We start from the raw sequence: 17,777 nt of genomic DNA, 5'->3' as shown, positions 1-17,777 counted from the left end.
AAAAAGTTTAGAATATACGATAAATTTTAGACTTATATTATTAGCACTCTAATTTTATTAATATCTTCTTATGCCACCCGACTGTTAAAACCACAAATTTTTAGCATGACACTTAACATGTACATTATTTTACACCAATACTTACTACATCAAACTTCTGAGTGATGTTTCCCTGGACATCAAGTAAATAAACCTTGCCATAATGTGTACCCAGTGCCAAAAACTGTAAGAAAAGCAGAGAGGTCAATTAATGAATATGCACTCTATTAGTATACAGTTAATAAAAGCCTTTCAAAGTGATAACACTTAATGAATAAATATTTGCAATATCTTTGAAGCTATGCATTCCTTAGAAAAGGCATGGCTCCAGCTTGGGGAAAATGACAGAACCAGGCCTATTTTACCGTGATAGCACAAGCCAGCTGTCAAAATGACTCATGAGGACCCTCATCTACTGACAACTAATGGTGTGTACGCATTCTGTACACAATGCCTGATGGACTGAGGCAGTAAATTAAAAATGCAGCAGTAAAAGCTCAACCATACTACAGCTGAACCCAAAGTCAGAGGAAATGATTAAGAAACTCTCCCTAATTTAACGTAAATGTGGAAATCCGGGCCATCATTTCAGTCCAACAACAACAACCAAAAATGCTTAGCAACAATAAACTATTGTTTTTGAATGGAAAAATCCATGCCATATTGAAGGATCAAAAACCTCAGATGTACTTGTATCATCATCTTTAGGATATCTCTATAAATGGTACCACATAACACTGAGCATAAATGTTTATATTCCAATGCAAAAATAATCCTTTCCTGTCACTAAATAACTGCTGGGCTACACATTCATTTTATGATATCAGACTAGTTCACATATCCCACTGTTTCTTTATTCCTTTGAACTGATCCTAAACAAGCCAGAAGAAACTTAAGGACTACCTGAAATATGACATGAGATTTTTCTTCTTTTCATTTCTCTAAGCATTACTCAAATAGTCCAGAATCCTCTGTATTTCACTGCATGCGAGCATGCTTCATTGCAGCCCATAATGAAATACTCAAATTCACAGGCACTACTAAGCATTTCAGTCAAGCAGCACAATCTTTAAAAAATAATCTCACCGAAAGTCAAGATTTGAAGGGATTTATCAAAATAGAATTGCTAAAAATGAAATTTCAATTCAGGCACTTAAAATACGAAGCTACATTAAAGAGGAACCACAAAAAGGGAAAAGGGGGTTCATTAGAAATTCATCCCCTGCAATGCCTTTCACTCCTGCAAGGTTGCCTTTTTTCAGGAAGAAAAAAGTCCCCTGGGTAAAAAATCAATACTGGTTAATAAAACATCAGGTGTGCAGACATAACTAGGGATGACGATTCCGCTGCACAGGCCTGCCTGAATGCACCAAGTGCCATGACGATTAGTCATCCAGGGCAGACAGCAAGCCTGGTGCAAACAGGAGGCTTGGGCGCTGCGAGAGAAAGGGAGAAGAGGTGATCCTGGTGGGAAATTAGTCTGAATATTTAAAGCAAGCAGGAATGTTTTCCCCAAAGCACAAGAACATTCTAATCAGAACTAGAGGACCCAAGTGGTTGTAATTTTATCTTAAGAGTGATACTGACGGTATCTGAATAGGAGTGCCACATAAAATGCTAACCAAAGGCAAGTGATACGCCATTTGACGGTTTTTCTGCGGTAAAAGAATGGGTCTTAAAAGCTCACTGCACCCCAAGTATCTCACAGTATTGATCCTCCTCATAAATTCTGCATTTAGTTTGTTAGGAAACTAAGGGAGTTTGGATCCTTAAAATGCAGTAGTATTGTGTCACTCTGTGGCATCACTATAAAAGCCATTTTAAAAAATAATTACATTTTATTTTATGAAAAATTGAGAGGTTAAATACAGGCTATTTTATACATATTAATTCATTGTCCCCCCCCCTTTTTTTTTTCAAAATTGCTGTTTTTAACCAGCTAAGATAGATAGAAAAAAATTTGATTTTGTATTTTTAATCTAAAGATAAGGTAAATATAAACCATTTATGAAAAAAATTCACAGGTATCTGAATAAGTTATCTTTTCTTTAGAAAAACATCTAGCCATTTAGAACAGAAAATTAATGCTACTGTCTCAAGCTAAGAAACTAAATATCTTTCCAAACAATGTTTAATATACTGATCATATTTATTTAACTACTGAAATTACGGATAATTCATATAATCTTTTGCTAATGCTTTCGACTAACCTAAAGTGCAACAAAAATGTAAAATACAAAATTGCCTACAATATGACAGAATTTAAGAACACATCCTTCAAATTTTATTTTTCTTCTAGCTATTATAAACCATGAGGTTCTGGGCTCAGTGGGTCAAAGTGCTTGCTGCTGGGACAGATGAGTTCAATCCCTAGAATCCACGTGGCATAAGAAGAGAATCAACTCCACCAAGTTGTCCTCTGACCTCTCTACACACCATGGCCCAATCATGCCTATATATACAGAGATAGTCTCTCATACAAAAATACATAGAACAGATAGATAGATAATAGATAGATAGATGGATGTATAGATAGATAGATAGATAGAGGGTGGATGGATGGACGAATAAATAGACAGATAAACAGATGCAATGAAAACTGATCAAGGCACAGAAAATACAAAGCCACAGAATGCTTAGCCTTATATGGAACACGTACACCACTCACACTCCTCCTCCCAGGGCTTATGAATCTGTGTGGAAGTGGGGAAGGAAAGAGTGTAAGACCCAGAGGTTGTACAGAATTATTCAGAAACACTGTCTTCTGTATATAGCACACCTGAACTCAGAGCAATTGCAACAGTATGTACAAAGTCTGTGCAAGCTCAAGCCAGACCAAGGCCCATCACAGAGACAGGAGCTGGGGAACAGGCTGCTGGCAACTGTTAGCAGCTGGAGAGTCAGTTTTCTCTAGGAGGGCAGCCCCTGGTAAGCTGACCACGCTCCATTGGAAGGCCACACACCCTGTACCAGGGCAGGACAATGTTGTCTTTGACAGGAAGGAAGGGATGAGGGAGAGAGGGAGGGAGGGAGAGAGGAAGGGACGGAAGGAAGGAAGGAAGGAAGGAAGGAAGGAAGGAAGGAAGAAAGGAAAGAAGGAAGGAAGGGGACACAACACTGGATGGAGAAAGGGGATGGACCTGGGAAAGGGACATACACAGGAAATACGCATATACAGGTGAATACAATTAAAATACATTTTATGAAATTCTCAAAAACTATTCTCAAAAACTTAAGAAATTAAACATCAACAAGTCAAATAATCCAATTAAAAATGGGGTACCGGGCTAAACTGAGAATTCACAACAGAGGAATCCTGAATGTATGAGAAGCACTTAAGAAATGTTCAGTGTCCTTAAGCATCTGAGAAATGCAAATCAAAATGACTCTAAGATTCTATCTTACATCAGCCAGAATGGCTAACATCAAAACTCAAGGGACAACACATGATAGTGAGGATATGGAGAAAGGGGAACCCCCCTCCATTGCTGGTGGGAGTGCAAACTTGTACAACCTCTCTGGAAATCAATCTGGCAGTTTCTCAGAAAATTGGGAATAGTTCTAGCTCAAGGCCCAGCTATAGCACTCTTGGACATATACCCAAAAGATACTCCACCATACAACAAGGACATTTGCTTAACTATGTTTATAGCAGACAGTAGCCAGAAACTGGAAACAACCTAGATGTCCCTCAACTGAAGAATGGATACGGAAGTTGTGGTACATTACACATGGAATACTACTCAGCTTTAAAAACAAGGACATCATAAATTTGCAGGCAAATGGATGGAACAAGAAAAGAGCATCCTGAGTGAAGTAACCCAGACCCAAAAAGACACACAGGATATATACTCACTTATAAGGAGATACCAGACCTATAGTACAGGATAATCATAATCCAATTCACAGACTGAAAGAAGCTAAGTAACAAGAAGGACCCAATGGAGAATGCTGGAAAGTCACTCAGAAGGGAAAATAGACTAGGCAGCAGAAGTGGATGAAGAGAGGGACCTGGGCAGGAGGGAAACAAGGGTGGGCATGAGATGTGGGGAGAACTGGGGTGGGGGGTGAGAGGGCTGGGTACAATAAGAGAAACTGAGGAGAGGCATCTCCTTGTCAAGCTGGAGGCCTTCAATGGGGTAGGCTCCTGAGAGCATATGGGTATGAAGCCAGCTGAGACTCCTAACAGCGAGGGACATGAAGACTGAAGTGACCAACTCCTAGCCAGGCAGGACTATTGGAAAAAGGGGAACAACAACCCATCAACAAAACCTTTGATCCAAAAATTACCCTGCCTACAACAAATGCAGGGATAAAGAGAGAACAAAGATTGAGGGAATGTCCAACCAATAATTGGCCCAACCTGAGAAATACCCCATGGTAGGAAGCCAGCCCTTAACACTATAAATGATGCTCTGCAATGCTTGCAGACAAGAGCCCAACTTGACTGTCATCTGGGAAGATCCAGCCAGCAGTGGATCAGGACAGATGCTGAGACTTGCAGCCAATCATGGGGCGGAGCTTATGGGGTCCAGTGGAAGTTCTGGGGGAAAGATGGAAGAGCCTGGAGTGGACAGGAATCTTACAAAGAGGCCAACAGAGACATATAGCCCAGACCCAGGGGGACTTACAGGAGTGAGACATTAACTAAGAAACATGCATGGCCTGGACCTACGCCTATTGCATATATATGGCCAAGGGGCAGCTTGGTCTTCATTTGGGGCACATGGCGAGTTACAGGGGTGTGGGAGCTGTTTCTAACATGGACTCTATTGCCTACTTTTAGATCACTTCCCTCTGGCAGGGGGGGTGGGTTGGTACAGGAGGAGGGGAGCCCCCTTTTCGGGGGGGAAGAAGGAGGGGGAAAAGGAAAGGAGGTAAAAGGGGAGACTGGGAGGAAAGAAGGAAAGGGGCACCCTTGGGATATAAAGTAAATTCACTGAAATTTTAAGAATATATAAATAAATACTTGAGCTTCTTAGGTATTAGATTTTAGGGGTTTGTTTTCTTTCTCTTTTTTTGCCTGAAAATATTAAAATCTAGGATGTATAATCATAAATATAGCCCAATGTTCTCTTTAATGTTTAATTAAAGAAACCTGCTTGCTTTATCAGAGAGGAAATTTTAACCCACTAACTACAGCACTTCCATTGTGCACAAAAGAACTTTATGTGGGTAAAGTAGATGGGTTTTTCAGCACGTCTGTGGAATCACCCAGAAAAGGAAGCACACTGCATATCTGAAACACTTTCTCAAAGTGTTTTACAATATTCAAAGTATTGCCACTAGGACAACCTCCAACACATGAGGAATTAGGTCCCAGAAACTGATGGGACTTCATTAGAAACAGATACTAAGTGATGTCAAGGAAAGAAACAAATACTGAAATTCAGAGCCCAGGAGGCAGCTGGGATGCAGAACACATGCCTTCTATGCCCTGCATTCACTTCCTGGAACTGCAGAAACAAAGCAAAAATAAAGATGAAATGCTATCAACTCAAGTGAAATCCTCTTAATAAGAATTATGGGCCAAAACTGAAAGCCTGTGTTATAAATTTCAGCACTGACAATGCTTCCCAACTCTGGCCAGTTGGTTACATGCAGTGTTAACTAGGAGACAAACACGGCTCTCCACTTCATGCAATCAAATGCAAATAATCATTCAACAAGGACACACACAAAAAAACTATAATGCACTTAGAACATGAGCAAATGCAACATAAAGATTTTGCTGTACTGAGGAAAATAGATATAAAAATAAGCAATTGCAATTCAATTTAAAGACTATGTTTAAAATGGCAGTACCTATAACACCCACAGAAATAAGAAGAGTCGGTGAGATATATCAGAAAGCAAGAATTAGAAAGCAGACACATGCAGGTAGAAAGGCCAGAGGAGAAACAACATGAAGTTCCATAAGAAGACAAAGGAAATTATAAGCAGCTTTATACAGATGAAAGAGCCACCTAATGCATGCCCAAGAGAAAAGACAGGTGGTGCATCTGGAAAGGCTGACTAACAAGCAGCACCAAATAATTACACAGGGATGAAAGGTGGGAAATGGTGGAAAGTAGGGGCGACAGGTCCAAACCATTAAGACATCACCAATCAGTGAGTTTCAAGGGGCAAGACCACATGATCAGATCAGAATCTCCGGAGTCCACTTGGGCAAAGGGGCTAAGAAGAGCAGTGGAGAGAACAAATGTGAAAGAAAACAGGCTCGCTCATAGTATGTGCAGCAGTTTCAGGGAGAAATGATGAATGTGAACTAACAGAAGATCAGGAGAAGAAGGCCCTAGCACATAAGCTGGTGGCAGAATAGGACAAAACACTGCTACCACAGTCTCATGCCCACAGCTACAGCAGTGAGAGAGAAGCTCAATCCCACACAACAGGCAAGATCCTGTAGTGCCTTACATGCCACATGGAAGAGCGCAGCCTTTATTCAGATGATGAAAATTATGCAAGGGTCTAAAAAGTTCTGTATTTTCAACACAACACACTGCAACAAAGAAACAGAAGGATTTAGACAGGAAAACAAAAACAGTCCCCATTAACCAAGTGCAGGAAGCCGAAGTTAAAAGGCAGTGCTCGAGCTTAGGAAAAACAAAATCACCAGGACTAGAGGAATGGCTGTGGGGAAAGAAATAAGGGGTCACTTTTTGCTTAGGTGACAGAGGAGACAGTGATGCCACCAAATGGGATCATGCAGCACAAAACAGGTGCAAGTTTACAAGGAAAAGAAGACAATGCCAAAATGTATTTGCAGGATTCAGATAAAGAGAACAAAAAAAGCATCTAGAAAATACACATGCTGTTCTGAGTGGACTCAGCATGTAGACAAAGAGAAACTATGGTGGTGCACACTGTTAATCCCAGCACTCTGGAGACCGTAGCAGGAGGCTCTCTGTGAATTAGAGGCCAGCCTGGTCAACAGAGCAAGTTCCAGGACAGCCAAAACTACACAGAGAAATACTCTCTTGAAGCGAAAAAAAACAAACAAACAAAGTACAAACCAACACAATACATAGAAGAGCCAGTTTAAAAAAAAAAAAAAAACAGGACAGAAAACAAAGGAAAATAAAAGACTAGAGACTGGGACCCCTAATCGGGAATAATGTTTGTGCAAAAACAAGCATGAATATCTAAAGATAGTATGCTGCAGGCCAAAGATCATCAACTTCCAGTTACTGAAATCATCTTTAGTATGGCCATGGCAGTGAGAGATGAACTACTGTGGTGGTACTGAGGGAGGCACAGCCTTACCAGGCCACAGAGGAAGACAATGCAGCCAGTCCTGAAGATACCTGATAAGATAGGGTCAGATTGAAGGGAAGGAGGACCTCCCCTATCAGTGGACTTGGAGAGGGGCATGGGTGGAGAAGAGGGAGGGAAGGTGAGAGGGAATGAGGGAGAGGACTACAGCTGGCATACAAAGTGAATAAACTGTAATTAATATAAAAAAGAAAAATTAAAAATAAAAAAACAGAAATATTATAAGAATATGTTTTCATTTTAATCCCAGGTGTGGGGATATGCGTCTGCTTTACAACTATGATTTGCCTTGTGCTCTAGGAGGAAATAGTTTTGCCAGCTTCAGATAGTTGCTGTGATTGTATGACATTTGGAATTCTGGGAACTTTTCAGACAAGAGAGATAATCTATATATCTATATGTATCTCTATATATGTGTATAGACAGATAGATAGACAGATAGACATATATAGAGATATATATGCTATAGCCCTGATGGGTGGGTGGGTGGTTGATGCTTAGATTCTGTTGGGTGCTTTTGGTTGCAGTTTATTAGATACTCATGCACAAACAATAAATGGAGGAGGAAGAAGGAAGAAGAGGAAGGAAGAGGAGGAGGAGGAAGGTAGAAGAGGAAATAAGAGGAGGAGGAAGAAGAAGGAGGAGAGGAGAAGGAGGAGGAGGAGAAATAATTAGTTATCCTAACAGCGAAAATCAAACTTGCCCCAAGGAATTCAACACTCCTAATCATCAGGAAGTAGTCTAATGATAACGTCAACCCCATTCCCTTCTATCCCTTTTTCTCTCCTATCTAGTGTTAGAGGATTAAAAGGGTAGAGAAGGGTGGAAGTTAAAGGAACCCAAAAAGTAGCAAACACTGGCTACAAGGCTCCATCTCTTTGCTTGGGGATCAGGATATAGCTCTAAGATACTTTTCCAACATCACAACTGCTTGCAGCTGCAGCTATGCTCTCTGCCATGATGATAATGGACTAAGCCTCTGAAACTGCAAGCCAGTCTCCAATTAAATACTTCCTTTTATAAAGGATGCCTTGGTCATGTGCTTCTTCATAGCAACAGGATATGGTGACTACGTCAATTATAAAGAAGTGAAGTTCAATGGAAGTAAAAGAGTTTGAAGAACTGCAAGGTCATCAGTGAAGAAAAGCAGAGAGTTAGCTAGGGCTCAGCAACCACGGCATTACAGGCAAAGGAGGCAGGAGACTCAAAGAAGAAAGTTATGGTAAAAACCAAGGAGCAGACATTATTGCTAAACTGTTGAATGAACATAGGGATCTGCTTATAAGGGAATATAATCTGAAGCAAAAGGCATTAGGTGGGGGTCATAAAGACAAAGGATACATCAGAGGTTGGGATCTGCCATGTTTGGAAGGTCTAAGGCTCACTCCTAGGCTCACAGGGAAGAAAACAGTAGATGAAACCATGGCCTTCACTATTTTAATATAATCAGTTTGGGTTCAAGAACAGACTGAGGGTGTGACCCAATACCTAGCATGGTCTCAGATCAGTAAGACCTTTCCATAGTAAGAATACAGACGTTGGGTATCTGGAATACTGCAACTGCTCATTACCTTGTCATGGACCGTCATACAGCTTGCTGCATCCTTCTGAAGAATCTCCGTCACCCCATTGGAAAGCCTTTCATACTTTAGTTTGGGTTCCTCTTCACTCTCCTCCTGCATGAAAAACAGAGGAACACTGTAATCATGGTGGCTTTGTTTAGAATGATTCAAAATACACTTCTTAAAGTGGAACAAGAGATAGCTCTTTCATTCATTGTCAAAACTACAAATATACAATGTTCCTGTTTCTTTTTGCCAATTACATAAATAATTTCACTAGTAGAATAAATTCAAAAGTTGACCACAGGGATATTTGAACTTGCTATATTGTATTTTAAATAACCAGTCAATTTTAAATACAGTCAATCTCACTGTACAGTCTAAATTACCTGTAGAATTATTGGATTTAAAGGAGCTACAATTTTACATTTGTAAGTTTAAAACAAAGTTCACAAACCAAGAACTGTACTGGCATAAAGTTGACCAAAATAAAAGTTCAACAACATAATCTAATTACAGGTACTTTAAAAAATATTATGGCTTTCACTTTCTAGCTAACAGTGAAGTAACTTGAGGTATATCAAAGCTCCTACATAGAATAACTAGAAAGGCCTGGTAAGCATGACCTATCCTGGCCTTCAAAGAGCAACTGAGGCAACCTCAACTATAGAGGCCAAGGCTCCAGAATAGAGAATGCAAGCAGAGATGTAATACATTCTACAAACAATGTCTCTGAGAAGAACTTGCTAGGCTAATAACTCAAGCTCAGTGCCCAAATTTGTAGGCAGGGAAAGTAGTAACCTGTATGTGTATCTATGGAGATGGAGTGACAAACCTATAGACTTGAAAGATATAGGCCATGCTGCAAGAAAGGGGCAGGGAAGTAAACCTATTACACAGCTACTCCCCCCCACACACACACGTCTGTGTATAGATGTATACAGTGTGAAACTAAAAACTAAGCAGAAAGCCTACAGATGTATAAAACAATCACTTTGGTAAACTTAAAAGAATTAAGAATTCTGGAGCCATCAGCAATATATGTCCTGGTGAATACCATAGATGGAAATTTTGGCTCATGTGCTAAGGTTAATTCCTGATGAGAACAAAGTACATAACCTACAAACTTCTACTAAGCAGAAAGAAAACTATGAAAGCGTTGTAATTTTCATTTATAATACATAGGGTTCAATAAATTACCAGCTATGCCGATAATCAAGAACAGAGGATTATAAAAATAAATATAAGGACTTAGGCATACTGTAGTACTAGAATTGGGAAGCCTACAGCAAGAGGATAATAATTTAAATAGTCAAGTTTAAAGCTAGCCTGGGGCTTCAAAGTGAAAGCCTATCTCAAAATTTAATTTATTAATAAAATAAGACAAGTGAGCTGTATATTACAATTAGGAGAGAAATATTTTAAGTATGATTATATTAAAAAATAAAAAAGAAACTCATAACAACAACTTGATAAAAAGAACACTTCTTCCAAAACCTGTAATCTAGAAAAGACTCAAAGGAAAATTTCTCAGATGAAAGTACAAGTGACAAATGTAATGGTTTTTATGAATAAGTCAACAGGTGGCTTAAAGCTTAAAAACTTCAGCAATGCAGATGATAGGATTAATGAAATGGAGAGCATATATTCATAGCCCATGTAAGTCGCCAAAGGGCAGTCCAGAGCAGAAAAATGGAGGGGAAATATAGTAGCAAATATATATGTGTCATGGAACATAGCTGAAAAGGTCTACTTTACAGCCTAAAAGATACATTAATTTATTCAACTTCTGGAACACATGACGGCAACAAGGGTTCTTAAGGCCATGTGCTCACTACTGTAACTGGTAACTGTCCCAGATGAATAAAGAGAAATGGGAAGAAGCAGGAGCAGCATTAAAAGTTATCACTGAGACCGGGAGGACATCTCACCAACTCAAGGAACACAAATGAAATTCTCTGAGAACATCATAAAGAGAAGAGCGAGGAAAAGGAAAAGGAAAGTGGCAGTGACAAGTGTTCTCCTGCTGAAGAGCCACAGAGGGACACAGGAAGCAAGACTGCAGGCTCCAGTGCTTGCACAAGTCTGTCTCCCCCACCCCTCTCTCAGAATGGCAAGTTCGTGCTGAAAGGGACAGATCTGTAAGCAAACAGCAAGGATGAGACCTGTCAAGCAGCATGGGAGAAGTTCAACATCAACTATCTCACTTCATCCAAACTCAACAAAATCTACGAAAAGCTACATGTAATTATCCTGTTACATAGATTTTTTAATTAAAAAATTCCTAAAGAAGGTCTCTGAATTAAAGATACTAACTCAGTTATAAATGCCATATGTCAATGTACATAAATCAACCTATGACCCACTGTTCTATGAAATGAGGCTATACAACCCAACAGAAGCCTCTGCACTTGATATGCCTATAAATGACAACTGGTGCGTCCAACAGGAAATGTCTTCAAATGTGCTTATTTAGCTTATGCATTAGTCACCTATTACTGTAGAGCAACTTGAGCTGAAACATTCTGATTTAAAACAACAACCACATGCTGTTTTACACAATCACTGTAGAAAGCACTTAACGGGGGCTTAGCTACGTGGGTCGCCCTACATCTTCCAGGGAGTTACAGTCAAGGTGTCAGCCGAAGCTGCCATGTTAGACACAAGTTTTCAACATCTGTAGCCATCAGGGAAATACAAACTAAAACTACATTGAGATTTCATCTTACCCCAGTCATAATGGCTAAGATGAAGAAAACAAAAGACAACAAAGTGGACATGGATATGGGAAAAAGAAACCCTTGTTCACTGTTGCTGGGAATGAAACCTGGAGCAGCCACTATGGTAATAGTGTGGAGATGCTACAAAAAGTTAAAAAAGCAGCTCTAGAGCACCTGGGCGTCTTCTCAAAGGACCCCATCTCCTGCTTTAGAGATACCTGCTCATCCATGTTCACTGCCGCTCTACACAGAAGCAGCCAAGATGTCATCAACTAATGAATAATAATGAATAGAATCCATCAACTAATGACTAGAATTAATGAATGAGAATGTAATACATATACATAATAAATTATATTTCATCTATAAAAAAACAGAAATCTTGCTAGTAGGTGAATAGAGCTGAAAAACTTTCTATCCAGTGAGGTGGCCCAAACGCATATATATGGAGATCCTAGCTCTGAATCTTTAAGTTTGAGTATATATAACCTGGAGAAGTCACAGACACTAAGGAAGTAGAATCTGATCACTGAAGGGGAAGAACTCTACAGAGGTGGATAGAACAAAGGCGCTATTAAAAAGAAAAAGAAAAAAAAAAAGACAGTTGGATGAGGCCAAGGAATAAATAACACTAAAGATGTTTTCAAACCCCATAGGGAACCTATTTTACAAGTTTTCTTAAATACACACACACAAATAATTTATATGTATTTATAAATTTAACCCATTACACACAGGTAGACAATGCTCTCCACCCTTCCCAGAAGCTAAAGACAATCAACCAAAAGCCCTGTACCAGACAAGGGTTACCTTTCTTGCAGTTTGTTGGTCAGGGGTTTGGTAGAAATCCCTAAAACATTACAGACTAATTGTCACTGTTCTTGCTTGCCTCCCAGAACTTGATAGTAAAATCCTAGTACTAAAGACACCACACACTGTGATCAGAGGACTCAGCGTAAAGAAGCTGGTACTGACTTAGAAGTCTCCTTCCTACAGGATAACTCTCAGAAGATGCTATGCAAGGTGCCTAGGGAGAGAAGTTCTTCTCAGTTGGAATTCTTGTCAACTACAATAATGACTGGCCCAGCAAGATATGCCCAGTAGTGCAACTAGTGCCACTAATAACTTGGAAGTAGCTAATGTGAATGGATAGAAGACCTACTCAACATGGAGGAGCTTGATATCCAGACACATGCAGCTCTGACCCACCCACAGCAAAGCAGCTACATTTTTTTTTTTTTACCAGAAAGAGATTATTATAGAAAAACACAACTACTCAAAATGCAGAGAATAGCAACTGTTGAGTGGCCACATAACCCTTATACCTAAGGCTCAGGAAACCATAGAAAATTGTAAGACCCAGAAGACTAGGAGACCTTCTGCAAATTAGTGTCATCTGGACATGGCATGTATGTTGCATCCAGCACTCTCAGAAATATGGTTGCCTGCAAAAGACCCACACCTGTCATCATTCCAGCATGAATAGAGGACAGCTCATGAGGACTCAGCTCTGGTTGAAAAGCTACAAGCAGTTGATAGAGAAAGTTAGTTCTCCTCGGGGACAAGCTGCCTGATAAGTTCATGCCCAAGAAGTCAGCCCTACACCCATGTACTATGGGCAACACTAATTCTCCTCAACTGGTTATATATATTTAGAGAGGGATGGGGAAGGAAGATGGAATGGGAGGGAGGAGGGATATGATGAAAAGTCATTGTACCCATGAATGAAATTCTAATAAAGAAGGCATGAGACTCATACAATGCTGGCAAGGAGATGTTGGTTTTGGTGGGAAGATTCATTTCCCTACTCACGGGCCGTTTCCTGGACTGCCTGAGCACTTCAAAGGCAGCTTCTCCCACTGTGAACGAATCTGAGAGAGAACCAAAAAAATGCCTTCTGCTTTCTTTGGCCTTGCCTCAAAGGTTGCACACTTCATTTTTACAATGTTCTACTAATCGTATGGGTCAGCCATGATTCAGTATGGGAGGAGAGGACACAAGGACATAAACAACAGGGTCTGAGGACTGTGGGGGAGGGGCATTATGCAGCTACAAGAATATCAATAAAATATTTAAAAGAAACATTCCATGTACACTAATGAACATTCTTAAGCTCAAGAGCACATAAGCTGCCAGCTGTTAAGTTAGTGTACCACCAAGGATGATGCACATACTATTAACTGTCTATGACTAAGAACTAAGAGCAACAAAATACACAGTACAATATATGGCATTCCACAGGAATATGAAATGCTGCTTTACAATAATCGACCCAGACTGAAGAAGCTGTAACATCTCCAAACTGATCTATTTTAATATGTGTAATATGAAACATCTAATTAACCAAGTCTTTCAAAAAATAAACAGGGAAAATTATAAAACCAATAAACCCTCTGTATCTCCCAGAAAGAAAGAGATGCTCTAGAGGAAACGCTAGATGTCCCGCAGGTGAGCTGTGTGTTCCGAGGTAAATGTGTTAAATATAAATTGAATCCTGAACAGCAGCCCTTAGAATAAGATGCCACATGTTGCTCAAGTGTGGACATCAAATGTGCACTCAATGTGAAAGTTAATTCTGGCCTCCCGACTATTTTGCATAAAAGCACTCATCCACGGACCATTAGATAAGCTTACTGTAAATAAGGTTTGCCTGCCTTATTTATAAGTGAAAACTAAGTAATTTCTCTCACATAAATATACCAAAATAAATACTTTTACAACACAGTTCAGTGAAGCATTCCCACAAGGTTTCGAAAACCATAAATAAAGTGAAAACTCAGTATTGGGCACTTTATGTACCATTTCACGCTTTCCTGACAGGTATCCTTTATGTTTACTTAAAAGCAAGCTAAAGGTGAATTTTAAGGCTTTTTTTTCTTGCCTCCTTGTCAAAAGAAAAAAAAAATAGGAAATGACTCAAAACTACAATCCACAGAGGTTATTCTGCTAGTGCAGACTCTATATTACATTTTAAATAAAAAAAATTTAATCACAAGGATTTAATATCTAGTTTCACTTTAATTTTGGAAAAATTTAAACAAGAAAAAAAATCTTCGTGAAGCCTGAACTTTCATGGTAAATAACTCTGTGTTAATAAAAAGCAAATCAATAATTTTGTTAAATTTTAACAATCCTACAAACCTACAAATAAAACCATCAACAGTGTGAGCTGATATGACAGTTAACTGTGTTACTATGACAACCTGGTGGAACAGAACACGTACTGACTTGCAGCTAAGTGAAGATATGAATAGAGTGACATTTACCCATACAAGAAAAGTTTGCAGCTTTCCTTCAAAAGGAATCAATTTCTCAACAAACACAGATTGGTACTAAGTGTATAGCACTTTTAATTACAGATCCTTAAACCATCCTATGAAATTCTAGTATACCATCGGAAAATAAATGTCATTTCAGGGTCACTTTTACTGAGTTTTGAACTTAACGGGAGAGAAATCACTCCAGGAAATAAATTAAAGTTATTGAGGGTTTCTCTGTGAGACGCTGTTCAGCTGCGCTTCTTTTTGTCAGTGTGCCCTGGAAGGAATCTCACCTGGACTTGTGGACCAACACTATATCAACTGCACCTTCCTCGTCACAAAAAAAATCCACGGATAAGAAAAAAAATTAGTCCAGCTAATGGATTCTATATTTTCATCCATTTTAATTTTGTCAGTGTCTTTGTTTCACACGTTAATACATAATGCACCACTGTTATCGTCCAAATAAAGACTTCAATTTCACTTACAGAGTAAAAAAAAAAAAAAAGTTATGTGGGCTTAGACCTACAATCCCAGCTACTCAAGAACCGAGGGGAGAATTAGTGCAGGTTTGAGGCTTACCTAGACTACATTTGAGTTCATGGCCAGCGAGCTTAGCTTAGCAAGCCTCTCTCAAATTAACACTGAGTAAGGGCTGGGACATAGCTCAGTGGTAGACTGCCTAACCAGAATACACAGGTCCTTAGTTCAGTCCTCACTTTTATGTAGAACAAGCATCAACCGTTACATTTCCTTCCCCTACTATTTATTCAGAAATTATTATTTTTTTATTTCTGGATACCACTTTTTTTTTTTCAAATTCAATTTTAACTTCAGAAATCAGACTTGATATTAGATACACTTAAGAGGTGAGGTATCACATAAAGCCCCCATTAAGCTTGTAAAATCATCTCCAGGTAAACAGTGCTCAGCAGCCCGTAACTGCTCTGTGCAGATGGCCTTCCCAGGTTCCCTTCCACGACACCTCAGCTCAACCATTAGGAAATTTAATCAGATGAATGGTTTACCTAGTTTCCTGTCATCAGCTACATCTGACTAGGGGCAAATCCTTTTAATAAATATCCAGTCTTTTAAAACTGGATACAATAGGGAGACACTAACAACCTCAAAGAATTTCTCAGTGTTAAAAGGAAAAAAAAATAAAAATAAACTACTCTCATGCAGCTTGAATTTCCACAGTAAAAACCAAGTGTTAATAAAAAGCAAATCAATAATCAACCATGGGTAGGAAGTCTAAAATAAAGGTTTGCTTCCTCTAGGACATTCTGTCTAGAACTCTAATTACCTTGAGGAAAACTGAAATACTCAAAATTGTACTCACTCTTACAAGTTCAATATTAAAAAAAAAAAACTATCAAAATCCAATATCAGAATATTTGAATTTCAGAATATTCATATTTTAAATTTTCTCATTACTAACAATGTGGTTCATATAAGATCCATGATATATGCTAATATTTCTGATCAATTATAATTTATTAAAGAAAACAAAGACTATATATAAATAAGTGAATATTAAAATATTATTGAAATTGTCAATCAAACACAATTTGAAACTCAAAACCATAAAAAAATTTTAAGGAACAGATCTAACCACTTTCACAGAGTATTATAAACAAATGAAAATCACATATTACTGGACATACTTATTTACTTGAAACTATGCTATCTCTAAATGTGTAGGCATAACACAGGACTCCTTCAACTTCAGAGCTTAAATCATGTGCTACCCTTGAGAAAGGGTAGAGTGGAGTGATGGTAAGGAAAGGGATTTATGAAGAAGACACTGCAGGAAGCTCAAAGTCAGCCAAGGGCTGAGGCCTTCCGCCAGCTTTCTAATTCCCCTCCCCAAAACACCAAAATGAATGTGATTGCCTTAAAGGGCACCTTGCACTGTTAACTGCTGCTACACTTGCATTACAGAAGCAGCCCTTTATTTATGCTAAAAGAAGAACATCTGACAAGAAAGACAACTTCACAGCTCCTTCTACAGGGTCAAAACATAGCAAAAAAAAAAAAAAAAAAAAAAACCTACATAATGAAGCTGAAAGAGTAATTTCTGATTTCCATTAATAATACGAGGTATTACAGCTGCCTCAATGACCACACTTCTCAAGAAAGTGACATGAAGATAACAGGCTCCGCCTATAATAAAATAACTGTGGTCAGAGCTTCCAGAATGCCTTTCTATCATGCTTCTGACACATAGGCAATTACATTCTTATATGAATGCAAAAATGTTACATTTTCATCTTTTAAGCAACATTGCTAACATGAAAAAAACTCATTAAAAAACACTGAAAATTAGAATTGATAAACTAGCATGGATGGCTCAGGTCTGCTCTTTCAACTGTACAGAAAAGTCACCCCATGACTCCTCACATCTACATATTATTTTTAAAAGCATAAAACACACACTGGTACGTGACCTGCAATTGGGGGGTTTCTGTTCCCCAGTAGTGTGATGTTCCTGTGGCCAAACCTTGGGCGTGTGGAGAGAAGGTACCACTGGCACCTTCCAGTGAGAGGTCAGCATGGGTGTGAGATAACCTATAATGTCCAAGACAGCCCCAGAAAACAGAATCACTCAATTCAAAAAGCCCACAGTGCTGAAGTCAGACACCAGCTTAATAAGTTTCCCCTGATTAAAATATCTTATAGACACTAACATCATTCCCAGGAAGTGTTCGTCTGATGCTTGTCACATGAAAAACATCAGAAAACACTCTGCACAATGTAAAATTTTCTCCAGAAATGTATGTGTATTTGCTGGTGGGAAAAAAAACCTGAAGAATACACGCCAAATGGTAAGCTCCCTCAAGCTTCATGTTCTTGATCTGTGGGACATGCGTGATAACCTGACTTGTGTCCTCTTAAAGGGAGAGGGACCACTGCTCTGG

At 39.0% G+C, this 17,777-nt stretch overlaps 1 protein-coding gene across 1 annotated transcript in view; it reads right to left on the bottom strand.

Moving 5' to 3' along the window:
- Vps41 (VPS41 subunit of HOPS complex) overlaps positions 1-17,777 on the bottom strand; it is a 159,792-nt gene that overhangs the window by 127,512 nt on the left and 14,503 nt on the right. Inside the window, exons 3-4 of the mRNA XM_055603954.1 lie at positions 8,886-8,990; positions 146-223 (exon numbers count right to left, since the gene is read on the bottom strand). Of these exons, the coding sequence (XP_055459929.1) occupies positions 146-223; positions 8,886-8,990 (183 nt within the window). The remainder of the gene's footprint in view (positions 1-145; positions 224-8,885; positions 8,991-17,777) is intronic.

This window comes from Psammomys obesus, unplaced genomic scaffold (assembly GCF_907164565.1).
Source record: "Psammomys obesus unplaced genomic scaffold, mPsaObe1.curated_primary_1811, whole genome shotgun sequence".
Classification (NCBI taxonomy): Eukaryota; Metazoa; Chordata; class Mammalia; order Rodentia; family Muridae; genus Psammomys; species Psammomys obesus.
This window is presented reverse-complemented; position numbering and strand designations above follow the sequence as displayed.